At 40.4% G+C, this 13,746-nt stretch overlaps 2 protein-coding genes across 7 annotated transcripts; both read right to left on the bottom strand.

Annotated features, from left to right (window-relative positions):
- Nucleotides 1-1,486: 1,486 nt before the first annotated feature.
- LOC113569715 (aldehyde dehydrogenase family 3 member A2) lies at nucleotides 1,487-7,094 on the bottom strand. 2 transcript variants are annotated; one of them, XM_026997708.3, is made up of 11 exons: nucleotides 6,959-7,094; nucleotides 5,218-5,407; nucleotides 4,764-4,995; nucleotides 4,402-4,487; nucleotides 4,037-4,245; nucleotides 3,799-3,916; nucleotides 3,551-3,692; nucleotides 3,236-3,402; nucleotides 3,044-3,143; nucleotides 2,593-2,855; nucleotides 1,487-2,477 (listed from the first exon to the last, which is right to left on the bottom strand). In XM_026997708.3, the coding sequence occupies exons 2-11, from the start codon at nucleotides 5,371-5,373 to the stop codon at nucleotides 2,457-2,459; spliced, it is 1,494 nt and encodes a 497-aa protein (XP_026853509.2). In that variant the 5' UTR covers nucleotides 5,374-5,407; nucleotides 6,959-7,094; the 3' UTR covers nucleotides 1,487-2,456. The 2 variants fall into 2 exon arrangements, with proteins under 2 accessions (XP_026853509.2, XP_081556150.1); XM_081700024.1 differs by lacking the exon at nucleotides 6,959-7,094 and having other exon boundaries at nucleotides 5,108-5,243.
- Nucleotides 7,095-7,136: 42 nt separating this feature from the next.
- On the bottom strand, nucleotides 7,137-13,745 carry aldh3a2a (aldehyde dehydrogenase 3 family, member A2a). 5 transcript variants are annotated; one of them, XM_026997710.3, is made up of 11 exons: nucleotides 13,626-13,745; nucleotides 10,858-11,041; nucleotides 10,359-10,590; nucleotides 10,026-10,108; nucleotides 9,646-9,854; nucleotides 9,266-9,383; nucleotides 9,033-9,174; nucleotides 8,736-8,902; nucleotides 8,591-8,690; nucleotides 8,250-8,488; nucleotides 7,137-7,613 (listed from the first exon to the last, which is right to left on the bottom strand). In XM_026997710.3, exons 2-11 carry the CDS (start codon nucleotides 11,023-11,025, stop codon nucleotides 7,599-7,601), a joined length of 1,473 nt encoding a protein of 490 aa, XP_026853511.2. In that variant the 5' UTR covers nucleotides 11,026-11,041; nucleotides 13,626-13,745; the 3' UTR covers nucleotides 7,137-7,598. The 5 variants fall into 5 exon arrangements, with proteins under 5 accessions (XP_026853511.2, XP_026853510.2, XP_081556153.1 ...); XM_026997709.3 differs by lacking the exon at nucleotides 13,626-13,745 and adding an exon at nucleotides 11,458-11,586; XM_081700027.1 differs by lacking the exon at nucleotides 13,626-13,745 and adding an exon at nucleotides 11,458-11,586 and having other exon boundaries at nucleotides 8,865-8,902.
- Nucleotide 13,746: the final 1 nt, after the last annotated feature.

Here is a 13,746-nt window from a genome sequence, read left to right as displayed (position 1 = left end):
CATTATGTCACTGTAGCTTTGGGACTGTGTGGAAGCTGAATGAGAGGAAGGAAAGAGGAAACAGGCGCGGTGAAGTGGAAGTAAAGGTGAACTTGCTTATCTCATTGTTACGACAAGCACGAAATAAAAAGGACAGTACGAACAAGGCTATTGGAGGTTAGAACACACCAACAGTTTTAAGTGTCATTGGCAATAACAGCGGTTTCCATGAAGCCACTGACTCTTGGTCCATGCACATCAAACTATGAACGACATTGATGACATACCTCCAGCTATGTGTGTCATGATTGTTGCTGTGAAATCATATGGTGTTGCATTAAAAGTTGTTTTATTCAACAACAGCATTTGAAGCCTGTAGGAACTCAGAAATAGGAACAAATACAGAGCCGCTGGGGAGATTGGAGGAAGGTGCAGTCAGCGAAGAGAGAGACGAGTGGGCCGGTTGTGGGAGAAGCAGTCACTTAGCACACACACACACACACACACACACACACACACACACACACACACACACACACACACACACACACACACACACACACACACACACACACACACACACACACACACACACACACTCATAACTGCCATGCATGCCAAGGTTAGGGGGTTAATGTGTTGCCATGGAAACTGAAACACTGGAGCCGTGAGAGTGAGATTTGCCTTTCTTTCTTTTTTGCAACAAGATGAGGGGGACAGATAAGTAAAGTAAACCACAAAAGATGTGGACACAATGGGACTTACCGTTTTGTGCATCCATTTAGGCTAGATTGTCAGCTTCCTGACCATTACTCTTTGTAGACAGTAGGCAGGAAAATGGCATGATTACAGTGTTAGGACACTTCACCCTAGCCAGAACTGGGCATAAGCTGGTCAATGCCCACACACTAAATCTCCATGCCCATTTATTCAAAGTGTGAATGGGACAATTTTTCAGTAATGTGTATATCATAAAAAAATTATTCCCACAAAGTCTTAAGCACAACTGGGAGAGGTCATAAAAAATGTATAAACAAGGTTAATAAAGAAAAATATATATCCTGTGTTTGGTTCATCGCAGTATCAGGAATGTCCAGTTGCTATTCAGTGGTGCAGTAGCCTCTGAGTCACACTACTGGCTATATTGAAGGGAAAACAGACACCACGGCTCTGAGTAGTACTCAGAACGCAAGCACATACAGAAACACATGAGTCTAAAGCGGCAATACAAGGATGTCATAGCCTCAGGGGTCCAGTGGAACATATGAGTCTTGGCAGGGGTCCATATGAGTCAAATGCAATCTGGTGAGTTTGGTATAGAGAATGGTATCCATGCATGAATCACATATGGAAAGGCAACAGGACAGACCCAAGCAGAAAGCTGTGCATCTAAAATATTCCTCATGTACAGGGAGTGCTGAGTAAGCCTTATAAAACTGACAAAGATGCACATGAAGACATGCATCTGTAATATGTCTTGGCTTATAAAATGTCAAACTAGACCAAACAAAAATAAACTCACTTTATTTTTCACTTTACTAGTTAGAACATAGTATTAAATGTAAAATTTACATTTAATGAATTCATATGAAAATTCCTGTCAAATTCAAAGGTTATAATCCATTACACTGGCAAACATAGGAAACTGAAGGATATTTCATATGTGGTATATCTGATATGATCATATAACATTACTGTTTTAGCAAACATTTGGGAATGAGTTAAAATACTCCAAATATGAATGTAGAAATTATTTCTTGTGACCCAATTTATTCTGTACTAAACTGTCATGAAACTTTAAAGTTTATAAAGTATAATATTAGAAAAGTTGCACAAAGGTAAAATGTTAGCTGATAACACAGTGTTCCAAGAGGAACATGAGAGGCAAGTCAATGAATATGGTAAGAAATGAAAAAGAAAATTCTACCACCTAGTGGCTGATTTTAGGTGTCCTTCAATAATACCAGAAATTCTCAGCCTGGCTGGCACACCAAAGCACACAGCACAACAACAAACCCTTTGTAGTTTCAGTGAGCAGCAAAACCAGCTTGTGCCAAAATAGGGCTCACACAAAGACTCCTATGCTATTCACAGAGAATGAAGGGCCACTCACAATTCATTATTGTTCACCATGGATACAGTACCCAAAGAATTAGATCAGAGCAGGCCCCACTAGGATGTCAACTGCTAAAAGCAGAGTGAGAGAGAGTGTGTGTGTGTGTGTGTGTGTGTGTGTGAGAGAGAGACTTGCTTCCTGCACACAGAAAACAAACATTTACATTTATGGAAGTTAGCTGATGCTTTTATCCAAAGCAAATTACAATTATGTCTGAATACCTCTTGAGCAATTGAGGGTTAAGGGCCTTGCTCAGGGGCCCAAAAGTGGCAACTTGGCGGTGGTGGGGCTTGAATTGGCGACCTTCCAAAAACAAGTGGGGTACCTTAACCACTGATCTAATAACTGGACGTGCAGATCTTCAGGCCGCAATATTAGAATCCTGGATAGAGGGAACAAAATAGAATACCCATTACGAGGCATACTGCACATTAAAAGGATTCATTAAATGGTTCACCCTAAAGAAGTACTGAACCTAGACCAGCATGAGCACTTACCCTGAGCAGAACCACCAACAGGGAGATCAGCAGGGCCAGAGCCAGCAAGGAGGAGACGACAGCCCAGGCGCGAAGAGCCTGATCACAGCTCCCTGATCGGCTGCGCAGGAAAAACATGGATGTGCGCAGGCGGGACGGGGTCATGGGAGGGTAGCGGGCCATGTTCAGCCTCTCCATGGCCAGCGACTTGATGAGGCAAGCACGGTGATGGCTCAGCTGGTCAAAGGTGTGCTTCCCATGGTATCTACCTACCCCACTGTTCCCTGCCAGAGAGAGAGAGGGAAGCAGTGATAGAGACACTGGCTTAGTGCATTTATGAGTAAGAAATAAGATTAGAAATTATTGCATGCTTAATATAAAGGAGTCTAAGTGTTCAGGCACTTCTACAACTTATAGTTTGCAGAAAAAAACGTGTTTACAGATCAAGGCAATTTCAAAGGGGATTGCCTACCTACTCCCCCAAAGGGTAAAGCATTAATGGTGTAGTGCACCATGACATCATTAACCAACACTCCTCCACTGGTTGTCTCATTCAGCATTCTCCTGACCACCTCCGCAGAAAGAAAATTGATCAAAGGTTACTTGAGCAAATTATTTCTAGCAGAAATGAAAGAGGAATGCCATGGACCGCTCTGAACAATACCTTCTTATTAGAAGAGAAGACATATAGAGCCAATGGCTTTGGCCTCTCGTTGATAAAGCGTATGACCTCATTGACATCACCGGCAGTGACTATCGGCAGCACGGGTCCAAAGATCTCTTCCTGCATTATCCTGGCATGCGGCAAAACATCCTTCAGGATGGTCGGTGCTGGGAGGGGGCAAGAAGCGCACGTTATAGCACACAGCCTTTGTGAATATGTAACACCGACCAAATTATCAAACAAACGTCAACATTTCCAGAGAAACTGACTGAGCCTGTGTTTCATGTTTCTTTCCAAACCACTTTAATCCCTTACTGATATAACACTGCGATTTATCGCTTTCTCCTCCAACAGCCACGGTGCATCCCTCTATTAGGGCCAGCAAACGGTCAAAGTGATGCTGGTTGATAATGCGTCCATAATCTGGAGAGGTTTTAGGGTCTTCCCCGTAGAACTCCTGCAGAGAGTACAGACACTGGATCATATGCAATCTGTATACTTGATATATTATTCCCAAAATAAGGTACCAGTGTGGTTCTTGAACAAAATGGCAGAGAACAGACCAGCAATGTCTGACGAATCTCTTCAATCACTCTATGCTGAATGTTGGGATGACAGAGAATGTAGTCTGGAGCGATGCATGTCTGACCACAGTTAGCAAACTTCCCCCAGGTAATTCGACTGGAGCAGGAAAAATGCATCCGATATAAAGCCAATGTGCAATGCGCACTCTCACCATTTTATAAAGGACCAGTTCAAGCTGTAACTTAGAAGCTGCCAAACTTGTAAACGATGCCTTACCGACAAGCAACCGCAATGTCACAGTCTTTATCTATGTAACAGGGGCTCTTCCCTCCCAGCTCCAGAGTCACAGGTGCGAGGTGCCGTGCAGCTGCTTCCATAACCAGTTTTCCCACCGTGCTGTTCCCCGTGTAGAAGATGTGGTCAAAACGCTGCTTCAGCAGCTCCTGGGTCTCAGGAACTCCTCCAGTCACCACAGGGTACATCTCCTGAAGCATCCAAATAACTGTCACACTAGGGTACATATTGAGTGGCCTCCCTCGTCATGGCCTCTGGCTAGATGTTACTCCTTAATGGTGCTGGACAGTCTCCCCTTTCCCCAACCCTAATGTATTCATCCTAACAGCCCAGCTCTGATCACGCACCGTATCCAAATACTGAGGAAGCAGTTCTTTCAGTAGACTGGCTGAGCTTTTGCTCACTTCTGAGGGCTTCACCACAGCTGCATTACCTTACGGAACAGATGCAGGAGTCAGCGTGAACACCGGCAGAGAACACCAAGAGCTGCATTCTGACACACATCAGATCACGAGGGGATTTATAACTACCACCTGACTTTAATCAGACCAAAACAATGCTCATGAATAAAGTACAATGAGCTTAGAAATACAATGCTTTTTGGAAACTGGACACAGTTCTGGTTAAAAAAAAAAAAAAGTCAGATTCTTTACTGAATTCTTGAATATAAACTGGATTTTTACAGAAGAAAGCAGGTAAGGCAGTGTACCTGCTGCAATGGCTCCAACCAGGGGTCGCAAAGTGAGGGACCACGGATAGTTCCAGGCTCCTATGATCAACACTACACCCAGAGGTTCTGCTTTAATATAAACATCGTCTGTTATGGTGAGCAGGGTCTTCTTCACAGGTTGAGGAGCCATCCAGTCAGCAAGGTTGCGTTCAGCTAGTTTGATATCATTTTCAATGCCAATCAGCTCAAAAATTGGTGTATCAAACTCACTCTGCAAAAAGTTAGCATATCACATACATATAGTAAATTCCTAATATAATACATATTGTGAAGAATGTGAATTATTATTATTATTGTTGTTGTAACACACAGAAATTCCTCACAGCTTTATTCGAAAAGATATTGCAGTTCACATAAGCGACTAAACTCGCATGACAGGAGTCATTTCTGTCTGAACGATCCCGTCGCGTAATGGAGTGATGGTGAAGATTACCCTACTGATGTCTCGCTTGAGAGCAGATACGATCTCGGCTTGGCGTTCACGGATCAGCCTGAGTAAAGCGCTCAGCTGCTGCTTTCTGTACTGCAGGGGCCTGGACCTCCCTGAATTGAAGGCTCTACGAGCGCCGTCCACCGCTTGCTTCTCCATTTCTTCTGTACTTAAACGTCAAATATTTCGTGTCCTGCGGAAAAACAAAAAACAAAAACACTGCGCGCCTCCTGCTGGTTGTAGGTGGAAAGCTGCTCTGCTTTTAGCGCAGTTACGGAAAATCTAAAGAAATGGGTCCTATAGCTTTATTAAACATATCTTTTAGAGGTCTAATGCACCAAAAATGTTTCTAAAATCATATATGCGTTAAATACTATGTAGAACAGCAAAGTCAATTTTATGAATTATGGAAAGTTACAACACCTCTGTTATGAAAACCAAAAAAGTAGTTATTTTCAGTTAAATCCACTATATAAAGATCGCTTTCCTGGCTATTGATGACAAGACTTCCTTTTTTGACTTTCATAACGTGGAGAAATATTAAATATTTTCAAATGGCAAAATATCACAAATGGCTAATCAGTTCAATATTATGTATTTTTGAAGTGCAATTGAAAACACAAACCAAATTGTTATCAAATCACTCCATTTTCTTGAAGAACACTTTCCCACGTATTCAAGATATTACTATCAAACCTTTGTACTGTAGGTGTTTGGAATCATAGGATACCATTCATGTAAAACGTCTATTCGTTTCTGTACATGCCACATTGAAGTTCTATTGAATAAATATAAATCACTCAATTATATTCTTGAAATACACTTTCTCGCGTTGTCGTATGGCTTTCAGTTATTTTATTCTATGGGAATTTGGAGTGATAGGATTGCAAAATCATGTAAATATCTTTTCTGTATAGATCACTTTTGACGATCTACAAATTAAACAATGCAAATTATTATAAAAACGACTCAATATCATGAATTCTTTTTCGTGTACTCATGATACGACTAAGTGATTTTTTTCTTTAGGAAGAGTAATAGGATTTCACATTAGGGTAAAATATATATCCGGTTTTATGTCAATATGTTACAAAATAAAGTCGTCAAATGATGAAATCACTCCAATATATTCTTGAACATTGTTATGTGTTTTAATACGGCATTTTAAAACGTACCACAATGAACTGATTAGCCATTTGCAGAATTTTAGCCACCTGATTTCTCCACATTCTCGCAGTATAAACACAAAGAAATCTCACCAGGAACAGCTAGGAAAGTGATCTTTTAAAAGTGGATCTAACTAAAAATAAATCGTTTCTTTTTCCTATAACAGAGTGGCATGAACTTCCAATATAGAATTTCCTCGTCTACGACGCCTATTGGATTTAACGCATATTTTCTTTCATATGGTGTTTTGTGCATCAGACCTGCTTAAGACATGTTTAAGATGCAGAATATAGATCTCCGCACTAAAAGCGGTACCAGCTTTCCCCCCTTACGCCATTTCACAAACGGGCCAACGTAATATTTGATGTAGACGCGCACTGTTGGCATCGATAGCGCAACCGATCTATTTCAAAGTACAGGTATAGTCCGAGGTACATCTCGCTCAAAGGTCAAATATAGATGCACCTTCTTAAATAATTTACGTTATGCATTACGTTTACTTTGTCGTGTCGGCTAGATCTCATCAAGCAAGGCTCTAATCATAACGAACAGTTTACATAACTCCTCAGTTACTTACTTGTGTTCGAGAAGCTGAAGCCAGCACCGTGAGAGATCGTAACAGCCAAAGGCAACCTCGCAGCTCCGCCAGGACGGTTCAATGGAGCTATTTATTGTAAAGTTTAGGGTGGTGCATCTGTGACAACGCATTTACATCAGGAAATTATTAATGAATAAGACAGCCTGCGAGAGGGGTATTGCTTTTGTTTCAAAAACTTTAATAATCCTTCAATCTCTCGTGACAAATTGCATACTCAATTTTTTAATTCTCCTACAAAAAAAGTAAAAACCATAGAAATCCAGGCATGCGTAATGATGGTTTAAAGTTCCACAGTTGTTTCTTTATATTGTCGTTTGCACAAGTATTATTTAGAATCACATCAATCTCACCTTATTAATGGTACAGAAGTGTTTTCTGTGTAAAAACCCCTGCATTTTATTTGGCCTTCAATACCCTCATTGAAAACCACATTTAATCATTTATAACCTATAATGGAACATAGTAATTCCTTCTTGTAGTGCCATAACATTTTCAGCTGCACCTTATCAGCTAAAAAGATAAAAAAGTGTAACAGGACTATTACGTGAATCCAACGATAAAGGTGACAAACTACCAGAAGACCCATGGACAAGAGTTTCACTGCCTGCTTTCAGCTGCCTTATCGCAAGAATCTCTGCAAAGCACACAATACTTAGTTAGCTCACATAATACAAGGCCAACTATATTCACCACATACCCACAAACATCAATGCAACAAGTAGTAGCATTTCTCCAGTTTAAAGAGGAAACGTTTCTCATTACAGGTTGGCAAGTAAGCAATGACGACTCATCCAACCCACCCTGCCCCCTTGTAATTACTGCATGAGTGAGCTGGACATGAGAGAGAAAACTACCCATGCCTAGATAGTAATTTTCTTACTGTTCAGTCTACTGTGTTTAATTAGCAGGGGGAAAGAGGAGCCTTGGTCAGCCCTTTAAGAATGACAGAGACTCATTGTGAACATTTTCTCATGTGTCCGCTCATTGTGCAGGTTATTTTCTTGAAAGAAAGAAAAAAAAAAAAAGGCGCAGATAACCTATACTAGTGGTGAACCTTTCTGATATTAAGTGCAAAACAAGGGGGGTCTCAAGCAAATATCTCCTAACTAACATTAGTGTCCACAAATGGTAAATCGAGGATCAAATGTAACCTCATTAGACTATTAGCTACTTTTCCCCACAAACACTTAACTCATTTGTAACTGGAATGCAACAGCTTGCCTGTTTTGGAAGAACCCAAAAGAAAGTATTGTGAGTGGGGAGTGCTCACCTGCACCACGAATGCCGCGAGCATGATGAGCGTGGTGGCCTGCACCAGGTGCCGCACGCGGCCCAGACTGACTTGCTTGAGGAGGAGGAGGCGGGCCAAGCGCAGCTTCTCCGCCGTGTGGGGAGGGTAGCGCATGCCATTCAGCTGCTCCATGCCTAGCCTTTTGATGAGGCAGCTGCGCAAGTGACTCAGCTGATCGAACGTGCTTTTGCCATGGTAACAACCCATGCCACTGTTCCCTGTTTGGGGGGGTGGGGGGCACAGAGTTGACGACTATGACAGTAAAGGACTCCTGACTGTTTTGACAAGGAGTCAAACGCGTCATGGTCACACATGCTTACCAACACCACCAAAAGGCAAGTCACTGATGGTATAGTGAATAAGACAGTCATTGGCCAGCAGTGCTCCACTGGACGTCTCTGATATCATCTGCTTGATTACCTGTGAGAGAATACAATGAGAATACAGAGAGAATACAGAGAATACCTTATTACTGGAAGAGAATACATAAAGTGCTAAAGGCTTCTCTCGCTCATTGATAAACTGGATGGCTTCATTCACTCCCTTTATTGGGACGATGGGCAACACAGGCCCAAAGATCTCCTCTTGCATCACCTTTGATTCTGGAGTTACATCCCTCAATACAGTTGGAGCTGATGCACAAAAAATAAATCCATAAGACAAACTTGGCAGTGGTTTGTTAAAGCCTCAGTCAGAGTAAAAAAAAAAAAACAACAAAAAACAAAAAAAAAACAAAAAAAAAAAACAAAAAAAAAAACATACCAATGTAGCATTGGGATTCATCATTTTCTCCCCCTATAGCCACTGTGCTACCCTCAAACAGAGCAATTATCCTCTTGAAATGACGTTGGTTGATAATACGTCCATAGTCTATAAAGGTCTTGGGGTCATCTGTATAAAATTCCTGTTGATTGGAATAAAGAAAAGTTTCAGATGGAATGTGGAAAAGAAGATCTCATATTCCATAAGCAAAACAACCCAAAACATTCACAAACCTTAATGGATTTTCTAATCTCCTCCACCACTTTATCTTGTATGCTGGGCTCACAGAGAATGTAGTCAGGTGAAATGCAGGTCTGTCCACAGTTAATATACTTCCCCCATGTAATGCGGCTGAGGCATCAAAAACAAGAGAACAATAGCACCTTTGAAGTCAACACATGCAATAGTCTACATTGTGTTCCTGCAATGAACCTAATACTTTTCCTTTAATGCAGAAAGAAGGAATGAATGGCGCAATAGAAGCTGAGTGCGTTTACACCCATCGGCCTCTTGGTAAAGACAGACCTTCTCATAAAACCTGGAGCCCAGTGATACAGTTCCAGATTATTGGACTGTGATTAGCGTGATAACGCAGAGACCATGAGAAGCTCACCGGCAGGCGATTTCTAGGTCACAGTCTTTATCTATGTAACAGGGGTTCTTCCCTCCCAGCTCCAGAGTCACAGGTGTGAGGTGCCGTGCAGCTGCTTCCATAACCAGTTTTCCCACCATGCTGTTCCCCGTGTAGAAGATGTGGTCAAAACGCTGCTTCAGCAGCTCCTGGGTCTCAGGAACTCCTCCAGTCACCACAGGGTACATCTCCTGAAAGCATGAACAGATATTTCAGTACAATCAAGTAACCATGTGCTTGGATTCCCAGCATGTGTGTGCAAAAAATGGACTCAATGTCAGAAACTGGAGATGGTAGTGACAATTTAGTAGTGTAAACTGTCTTGATCTAGCAGATAGCAGTGAAGCCAATTCAAGTTTTACTGGGTCCAAGTAGAGAGGCAAGAGCTCCAGGACTTTGGCTGTGTGACAGCTGACTTCTGATGGCTTCACTACCACTGCATTTCCTACAGAAAAAAAATACAATAAAATAAAAATAAACATACGTTACAAGATGAGACTAGAAATACATGACTGTATAAATTGCAAATTGTCTCTCATATACTTATAGCAAACTTCTACAACATTAGCACCATTCTGCAGCTGGTAATTTTAAAGAATTTCCTAATCTGATATGCAGGTAGTAGAATGCTACATTAGCATATTTATTCATTTTATCCGTCCAACTGGCAGAGTTGATGGAGATTTGTGTTTTACCTGCAGCAATAGCCCCTACAAGTGGCTGAAGGGTAACTGTTATCGGATAATTCCAAGCTCCAATGATGAGCACAACACCAAGGGGTTCTGGCTGAATGTACACCTCATCTGAGATAGTGAGAAGGTTTTTAGCCACAGGACGAGGGGCCATCCAAACTGACAGGTTGGCGATGGCCATGTTGATCTCTCCCTCAAGGCCAAGGAGCTCATAGAGCAGTGTTCCATTCTCACTCTACTTATAAACAAAAGAAAAGAGTAGTGGGCCACAATGTTGTCTTTCCTGTGCAGGACCAGGGTCAAAACCCCATCTCAGGAAGTGTTCTGTCATACCAATAAAAGTCCTTGACCGAAACGCCTAAGCACTACATATGCCTACCTCTGTAACATACCTGAAATTGTAAGTAGCTCTGTATAAGAGCATCTGCCAAATGCATAAATTGTAGCTCAACAGAAACCTTTTGTGAACCGATTTCTCTTAATCAAGTAAAGTGAAATTCACCTTGTGAAGGTCCTTTTTGAGAGCATCAGTGATGTCTTTCTGTTTTTCCGTGATGAATCTTTGTAGGTTTTTCAGCTGCTGGACTCTAAAATCGATGGGTTTAGACCTCCCAGTTTGGAAGGCCTTCCTGGCCTGCAGAGCGACCAATGGCAGCTGCTCTAGAGGCATTCTTGCTTGGCAGGAGCTGTAAATGACCGTAATGAGGGAGTGAAAGATATTTGTCTAAGAGCAGAGGCCACATATTACCACTGTTGGAAGAACACGCAGAAGATAACTGGCGCTAGCCAATTAACAAGCTTTTTACACACACCTCTTGTGCTAATGTCTGTAATTCCTGATTTTTAGGCAGCACACAACAGAAAATCTCTGAGGTTCGTAAGCATACACATTAGCTCCATTTTGTTTTAGGTTCGTGTGTACATTTCTTTGGTCGCACTTGTTATAACTTATGTTAAATACCACGTTGTACACTGAATTCAGCAGCTATATAGCTAGGTTGTTCCAGGAATTAACTACACTGTATTGAGGCCAAAAACTGCAAAATAACTTGATTTTAGCAACCGAATGCTGCTTCACTGGCTGGTGTAACAAGCAACTTACCTTGCAACTTAACTTGTGTTAAGATACTAAAATACAGAATGTAGTTACGTAATGCAGCTAATTAGCTAGCCATATTCTTAAGCAGCTACTAAATGCAAGTTTTCCTCGATTTCCACCGGTGGCTGGAGACTTAAGTAATATGTAACACAGTGCCACCTACTGTCTATTAATGTAAAAATGGTAGTTGGACATTTTACAATTTTTTTTTAAAAGATTATGTAATAATAAATAAATAAATGTGTTTATATATATATATATATATATATATATATATATATATATATATATATATATATATATATATATATATATATATATATAAAATTTGTTAAACACAGCTTAATAAACGATAAGTGATTTTAAAAACCTTTTGATGAATTTAGGATACAATTAATAGTCTCGCAAAGAATTGCAAATGTTGGCTTTATTATAAGATTATTATACGATTTTAGAAATGTCTGCTTATATTTTAAATGTATTTATTTTCGGAAGTTTAAATGATAACTAGTGAGTTTTGGTGCTGGGCGTATGAAACATACTATGTAACGCTCCGACACAATTACGCTACTCGATTACAATTCTTCGTGAAACTGTTCGATGCACGATAAAATTGAATCATGATTCATCTCATAATTCTATTAAAAATACCGCGAATACACAAATTCTGCTGGAGGAACACTTCACATACTATCGAAATATAGACAATAAAACTCAGCGTATTTTTAAATTTGAAAATTGGCAATTCCACGCTGGCTATAAAATGAGCGCATATTTCATTGAATATTAATAACAATTCCTAACAATAAAAAGCCAATTGAATCGCCAGTTTCAGATCAGGCCACCGTGACGCATTCAGGCACTTTTACAATCCTAATAACAAGAAGGTGGAATTTGCAACCTCGCACTCTGCGTACTAGTTCAGTTCTGTTTGTTCCGTTATTCTAGGTATTGTACTCACTTCACAGTCTGCTTGACTTTGGCTTTCATACACAACCAGTCTTTAAGCGAATAAATACAGTAAATGCCTACTCTACATGCAGATTTACTAAGGCGGTTAAACTCCACCGATGTTGAATATAATTTAATTGAGAGTATGTTTTAACAGGATTTTAACCGCTATTTCTGTGAGGTCTGTGCACTTATGCCTACTGTAACAAAATGATAAATGACTTGATTTTGACTTTTTGGCTAGATTCACGTAGAGAAACAGTGCTTCGTGAAACTAATAGATCCAGACAGACTAACTGACACGGTCAATGCATGTTTCAGTAGACATAGTAGCCAACAGCTTAGTGGTTGTTTGGAAGACTGTGTTGTTCCAGTACCAAACACTAACCAACACTTATTTAATCGTTTTATCTTACTATCTTAATTTAAATCGAATTTAACATTTCAAACATTTTCATAGATACGAACTGTTAGTGTAGTATGAACATTCATCAACAGGGGGTGAGATTGAGCCAGTTGCGTGTTTCATTACTTTATTTAATTAATGTCCCCTGATAACGGGCAGTCTCATTGTCATGCGTTCATTCCTTCAGTACTTTCCTAGTTTTTATTTACCTATTATGGCCTGTTATGTTCTGCTATATATTTTCTTGTTATCGCCGCAACAACCTCTTACAACTTGATAGACTTTATTGTCATTGTGTAGTACAATAATTCCCCGCCGAGACTACAATAAATTACAGTTACGAATAAAATATAGTAATGAAAAGCACTTTTTCAGAATAGCCCATTGGAATTTTAATACAGGCTGATGTAATGATAAGCGCACATGAAAGCAGACTATACACTGATACGCATAAATATATAAAATATCACTAATACTACTTCCATATAGTCTTTGTTTTACGATATACTGGGACTATCCTTTGTAGCGGAGGGAGACGCAAATAGATATGCGGAGGCACACACATCTTCAGGGGATGCTCATGTTGTAGAGCATTACACTTACAAGACGTCTGTGTTAAAAACGGATCGGTGGAGGATCTCTGGCACATTGTTCAACAAAAAGACAATGGAGTATCATTTCTTTTAACTTGTAGCGATATTTTCTAAGGAGCAAAAGCACTTGCTTATATGAGGATAACACTGACATTGAGCTGAGACACCTAACGAGGAAAAACGGCCAGTACAGTATGTGAGCTGTAGAAACGATAACTCACCTAGTCTAGCTGGACATCTTCATGGATCTTAAAAATAGCGCATATCTTGGAACTGTCAAGGATTCCAACAACAATCGATGGAGCAACTTCACATTGTGACATCATAGCTAGCGTCGTAATT

This window comes from Electrophorus electricus, chromosome 17, assembly GCF_041902795.1.
Source record: "Electrophorus electricus isolate QZ-2024a chromosome 17, ASM4190279v1, whole genome shotgun sequence".
NCBI classification, from domain to species: domain Eukaryota; kingdom Metazoa; phylum Chordata; class Actinopteri; order Gymnotiformes; family Gymnotidae; genus Electrophorus; species Electrophorus electricus.
This window is presented reverse-complemented; position numbering and strand designations above follow the sequence as displayed.

Excerpts from the sequence above, each read along its gene's own strand:
- LOC113569715 (XM_026997708.3), bottom strand. The coding sequence starts at position 5,373 with ATGGAGAAGCAAGCGGTGGACGGCGCTCGTAGAGCCTTCAATTCAGGG. Across the intron at positions 3,693-3,798 it reads AGATTCGTCAGACATTGCTG|GAGTTCTACGGGGAAGACCC; the intron begins GTCTGTTCTCTG and ends TACTCTCTGCAG. Across the intron at positions 2,856-3,043 it reads TTTACCCTTTGGGGGAGTAG|GGAACAGTGGGGTAGGTAGA; the intron begins GTAGGCAATCCC and ends TCTCTCTGGCAG.
- aldh3a2a (XM_026997710.3), bottom strand. The coding sequence starts at position 11,025 with ATGCCTCTAGAGCAGCTGCCATTGGTCGCTCTGCAGGCCAGGAAGGCC. Across the intron at positions 10,591-10,857 it reads TCAAAAAGGACCTTCACAAG|AGTGAGAATGGAACACTGCT; the intron begins GTGAATTTCACT and ends GTTTATAAGTAG. Across the intron at positions 9,855-10,025 it reads TGCCTCTCTACTTGGACCCA|GAGATGTACCCTGTGGTGAC; the intron begins GTAAAACTTGAA and ends TCATGCTTTCAG.